This window comes from Ictalurus punctatus, chromosome 27 (genome assembly GCF_001660625.3).
Source record: "Ictalurus punctatus breed USDA103 chromosome 27, Coco_2.0, whole genome shotgun sequence".
NCBI classification, from domain to species: Eukaryota; Metazoa; Chordata; class Actinopteri; order Siluriformes; family Ictaluridae; genus Ictalurus; species Ictalurus punctatus.
In genome coordinates this window covers 4,804,001-4,810,000 of record NC_030442.2, presented here as the reverse complement: position 1 = coordinate 4,810,000, position 6,000 = coordinate 4,804,001, and the positions used below count along the sequence as shown (strand labels likewise).

Here is a 6,000-nt window from a genome sequence, read left to right as displayed (position 1 = left end):
TGATGGAGTGATGGAATGATGGAGTGATGGAATGATGGAGTGATGGAATGATGGAGTGATGGAATGATAGAGTGATAGAGTGATGGAATGATGGAGTGATGGAGTGATGGAATGATAGAGTGATGGAGTGATGGAATGATGGAATGATAGAGTGATATAGTGATGGAGTGATGGAATGATGGAGTGATGGAATGATAGAGTGATGGAGTGATGGAATGATGGAGTGATGGAATGATAGAGTGATGGAGTGATGGAATGATGGAGTGATGGAATGATAGAGTGATGGAGTGATGGAATGATGGAGTGATGGAATGATAGAGTGATGGAATGATGGAATGATGGAGTGATGGAGTGATGGAATGATAGAGTGATGGAGTGATGGAATGATGGAGTGATGGAATGATAGAGTGATGGAGTGATGGAGTGATGGAATGATAGAGTGATGGAGTGATGGAGTGATGAAGTGATGGAATGATAGAGTGATGGAGTGATGGAGTGATGGAATGATAGAGTGATGGAATGATGGAGTGATGGAGTGATGGAGTGATGGAATGATAGAGTGATGGAGTGATGGAGTGATGGAATGATAGAATGATGGAGTGATAGAGTGATGGAGTGATAGAGTGATGGAGTGATGGAGTGATGGAATGATAGAGTGATAGAGTGATGGAGTGATAGAGTGATAGAATGATGGAGTGATAGAGTGATGGAGTGATAGAGTGATGGAGTGATGGAATGATGGAGTGATGGAATGATAGAGTGATGGAGTGATGGAATGATAGAGTGATGGAATGATGGAGTGATGGAATGATGGAGTGATGGAATGATAGAGTGATAGAGTGATGGAATGATGGAGTGATGGAGTGATGGAATGATAGAGTGATGGAGTGATGGAATGATGGAATGATAGAGTGATATAGTGATGGAGTGATGGAATGATGGAGTGATGGAATGATAGAGTGATGGAGTGATGGAATGATGGAGTGATGGAATGATAGAGTGATGGAGTGATGGAATGATGGAGTGATGGAATGATAGAGTGATGGAGTGATGGAATGATGGAGTGATGGAATGATAGAGTGATGGAATGATGGAATGATGGAGTGATGGAGTGATGGAATGATAGAGTGATGGAGTGATGGAATGATGGAGTGATGGAATGATAGAGTGATGGAGTGATGGAATGATAGAGTGATGGAGTGATGGAGTGATGAAGTGATGGAATGATAGAGTGATGGAGTGATGGAGTGATGGAATGATAGAGTGATGGAGTGATGGAATGATGGAGTGATGGAATGATAGAGTGATGGAGTGATGGAATGATGGAGTGATGGAATGATAGAGTGATGGAGTGATGGAGTGATGGAATGATAGAGTGATGGAGTGATGGAGTGATGAAGTGATGGAATGATAGAGTGATGGAATGATGGAGTGATGGAATGATAGAGTGATGGAGTGATGGAATGATGGAATGATGGAATGATGGAATGATAGAGTGATGGAGTGATGGAATGATAGAGTGATGGAGTGATGGAGTGATGAAGTGATGGAATGATAGAGTGATGGAATGATGGAGTGATGGAATGATAGAGTGATGGAATGATAGAGTGATGAAGTGATGGAATGATAGAGTGATGGAATGATGGAGTGATGGAATGATGGAATGATAGAGTGATATAGTGATGGAATGATGGAGTGATGGAATGATAGAGTGATGGAGTGATGGAGTGATGGAATGATAGAGTGATGGAATGATAGAGTGATGGAATGATGGAATGATAGAGTGATATAGTGATGGAGTTCACTGTCCTGATGTGGAGAGGAAATGTAGGAGATCAGAGTTTTGTCTTCTCCTGAAGAGAACAGAGCGCGAGGTCTGACGGTTCTTCAGTTCTCCGCTCAGTCAGTTCCCAGTGAAATAGAAGTTGACCCTATAAGCGTGGTTTCGTCTTCTCCCGTCATGTACGAGCTCTCGTTAAACGTCTACGGAGACGTCAGGAAGAAAGACAAAGCTCGGAAGGAAGTAGCAGAGCTCGCCGGTGTCTCAGGTGAGCGTGCGTCGCTAGCACAGTTCCATCGTTTTGCTAATCAGGCCACGCCCACAAGAAACAACAGCACTGCAAGCAGCACGAGTGATTAGTCACCTGCTGGTATGAACGTGGTATGAGGTTAGTCTACGTTAAGCTCCGCCCCCGGTCGGTCCGGTGTGTAATAAATACACTGCGCTGACGGCCTTTAGCTCCTGGGTGCTTGCTGCACTTCATTAAGGACCGTTAATATCAAGTGCAGATGTTTAATAACTAATAAAGTTCTGCAGTGTTGCATACAGCCAGCGCCGCTTTAACCTTTCACACAACACGACGCCGACACTCCTCTGCCACGCCGCGGGAACATAAAGCCCTTTTTTAATAAATATAGACAGACGCTCCCGCGTTACGAGGGTGTGATTCAGCACTTTTAAATTTAAGTGGCGTTTTAGTGTGTTTCCTTTGATGCATTTCACAAAAGGACTCCCTCCAGCTCAAGGTTACTGTCAATAGCCGGCCATAACGGTCAGATTTACGGTCCCCGGCGCGAGCGTTCATCACTTAGCGCTTCATAAATTCCCGGATTACAATACAAATGGTGAATGAAGCGGTTTTGTTCCATCAGCGCGGGTTAGAGGTGTTAGACGGGGTTCATTTTTTATTCACGACTGCGTAAATTTAGACCGTTTTTTTAATTCTTTCAAAAAAAATCTTTTACTTAATTGACTTGAAAACGTTTGTGCAGGATAAGCACCTTATTACACGTGTGTGTGAGTGTGTAACGCTGTACAGTGTGTCGTAGGAAATGACCGAACAATCTCGTCATCCTTCAGGACGAAGCGCGGGCCGGAGACGTGAGCGCCGTATTTATTCGGGATGAAGGTTCAGCGTGACACGACACGGCGTCGGTCGTTGCGCAGAACAGCTCCTGTTCCCGTCCTTTCCTTCCGGATTAAAAAGGCAGATTTATTATTATTTCTTGTATTTATAAATTAGAAGCCGTGTTTCAGCAGGTTGTGAGTTTAAATCCCAGGCCCACCTGCGAACAAGGGCTGATCCTTTACGCAGCACACTTCCTGTCTAAGTAGTTTGGAAATGAAATGGAACCTGCAGAAAAAAACAGGAGGGTTTTTTTTTCCTTCCCAGACTGTGAATGCACTGATTTCTCCATTACGGAATCATTTTACGGAGCTTCTCAGCGACAAATCGCTGCGCTAGTCCGAGCTAGTTTCAGCTAAAGAACTAGCCTAGCATGCTCGCTAGATTCCGAAACGCAGGTCGGGGTGTAACGATGATGACGAGGAGGATGTTTGTCCTCAGGATCGTTTGAGCTGTGTGTGTGTGTGTGACGTGAGTGTATGCAGGTGTAAGTGGGACGTCATGTGCTTGTGTTGCGATGACGATTTGAATACTCAGTTCAGTTTCCTGGTACTCGCTCACCACTCATTGTTCCACCACTTTGTCCTCCATGTTTGTTTGTTCTTGATCGTCCCCTGAGCTGTGACCTGATTGGTCGGGGAACGAAAAAGAAGAACTTTTTTTTTTTTTTTAACTTTGGACCATAAAACACAGATAACAGCTCTTTTTTAAAAATATATTTATTTATTTATTTAAAGCAGCTGTATTTGGTCCGCCGCGCAGCTGCGTCCCGTGGGATTGTGTGTAGTGTAATGTGTGCGCTGGTGTTAAGAGCAAACACAGGGTGTGTAAGCAGCTTTACCGCTGATCCTCACTAACACACACACTGTGTTAATTACACAAAGAGGAAATCGCTCTGGATAAAAGAGCCAGAATTGTGTTTTTATCTTAGTGTGTGTGTGTGTGTGTGTGTGTGTTTCAGAGCTGCTGCAGAGCTGTAGAGAGCTGCAGTGTGAGTTTGGGTGTGTGAGGATGAAGACCGGTGCTGTGTGTTACTGTGCAGACGGACTGGAGCTGGAAGACAATGGGAGGACGTGCAGAGGTGAACACACACACACACACACACACACACACACACACACACACAGAGTCAGAGAGGACGTGTGGGTAAATCCTATTGTTACATTGTGTTCCTGGACAAGTCCGACTCGTCTTACTCTCTCAGCGCTGCAGTAAAGTTCGCCACCCAGATGTTCTGAAACATGTGGTGTTCTGCAGCAGTGAAGCTTCTGGATCCTCTCAGTATTCAGTATGTAAATATTCACAGAGCTGCTGATGACTGAACATCATTCAGATTCACACACTGCAGTCAATACCTCTAGAACTCACTGTGCTCCAACACTGCGCCAACCTTACTGCCTTCACTGCACTCATCTTACCACTCGCTCACTGATAAATCTCTCTCTCTCTCTCTCTCTCTCTCCCACCTGTCTCTCTCTCCCCCACCCGTCTCTCTCTCCCCCCACCTGTCTCTATCTCCCCCCACCTGTCTCTATCTCCCCCACCTGTCTCTATCTCCCCCCACCTGTCTCTCTCTCCCCCCACCTGTCTCTCTCTTCCACCTGTCTCTATCTCCCCCACCTGTCTCTATCTCCCCCCACCTGTCTCTCTCTCCCCCCACCTGTCTCTCTCTTCCACCTGTCTCTATCTCCCCCACCTGTCTCTCTCTTCCACCTGTCTCTATCTCCCCCCACCTGTCTCTCTCTCCCACACCCGTCTCTCTCTCCCCCCACCTGTCTCTATCTCCCCCCACCTGTCTCTATCTCCCCCCACCTGTCTCTCTCTCCCACCTGTCTCTATCTCCCCCCACCTGTCTCTCTCTCCCACCTGTCTCTATCTCCCCCCACCTGTCTCTATCTCCCCCCACCTGTCTCTCTCTCCCACCTGTCTCTATCTCCCCCCACCTGTCTCTCTCTCCCACCTGTCTCTATCTCCCCCCACCTGTCTCTCTCTCCCCCCACCTGTCTCTATCTCCCCCCACCTGTCTCTCTCTCCCCCCACCTGTCTCTATCTCCCCCCACCTGTCTCTATCTCCCCCCACCTGTCTCTCTCTCCCACCTGTCTCTATCTCCCCCCACCTGTCTCTCTCTCCCACCTGTCTCTATCTCCCCCCACCTGTCTCTCTCTCCCACCTGTCTCTATCTCCCCCCACCTGTCTCTCTCTCCCCCCACCTGTCTCTATCTCCCCCCACCCGTCTCTCTCTCCCCCCACCTGTCTCTCTCTCCCTCCACCTGTCTCTCTCTCCCCCCACCTGTCTCTCTCTCCCCCACCCGTCTCTCTCTCCCCCCACCTGTCTCTCTCTCCCCCCACCTGTCTCTATCTCCCCCCACCTGTCTCTATCTCCCCCCACCTGTCTCTCTCTCCCACCTGTCTCTATCTCCCCCCACCTGTCTCTCTCTCCCACCACCTGTCTCTATCTCCCCCCACCTATCTCTCTCTCCCCCCACCTGTCTCTCTCTCCCCCCACCTGTCTCTCTCTCCCCCCACCTGTCTCTCTCTCCCCCCACCTATCTCTCTCTCCCCCACCTGTCTCTCTCTTCCACCTGTCTCTATCTCCCCCCACCTGTCTCTATCTCCCCCCACCTGTCTCTATCTCCCCCACCTGTCTCTCTCTCCCCCACCTGTCTCTCTCTCCCCCACCTGTCTCTCTCTTCCACCTGTCTCTATCTCCCCCCACCTGTCTCTATCTCCCCCCACCTGTCTCTATCTCCCCCACCTGTCTCTCTGTCCCACCTGTCTCTATCTCCCCCACCTGTCTCTATCTCCCCCCACCCTATCTCCCCCCACCTGTCTCTATCTCCCCCCACCTGTCTCTCTCTCCCCCCACCTGTCTCTCTCACCCCCCACCTGTCTCTCTCTCCCCCCACCTGTCTCTATCTCCCCCCACCTGTCTCTCTCTCCCACCTGTCTCTCTCTCCCCCCACCTGTCTCTCTCTCCCCCCACCTGTCTCTCTCTCCCCCCACCTGTCTCTATCTCCCCCCACCTGTCTCTCTCTCCCACCTGTCTCTATCTCCACCCACCTGTCTCTCTCTCTCCCCACCTGTCTCTATCTC

General features: G+C 49.0%; 1 protein-coding gene across 1 annotated transcript in view; it reads left to right on the top strand.

Annotated features, from left to right (window-relative positions):
• Positions 1–6,000, top strand: part of LOC108259480 (low-density lipoprotein receptor-related protein 1B) — a 217,853-nt gene that overhangs the window by 44,513 nt on the left and 167,340 nt on the right. The window contains exon 4 of the mRNA XM_053676680.1: positions 3,868–3,987. Coding sequence (XP_053532655.1) covers positions 3,868–3,987 — 120 coding nt within the window. The remainder of the gene's footprint in view (positions 1–3,867; positions 3,988–6,000) is intronic.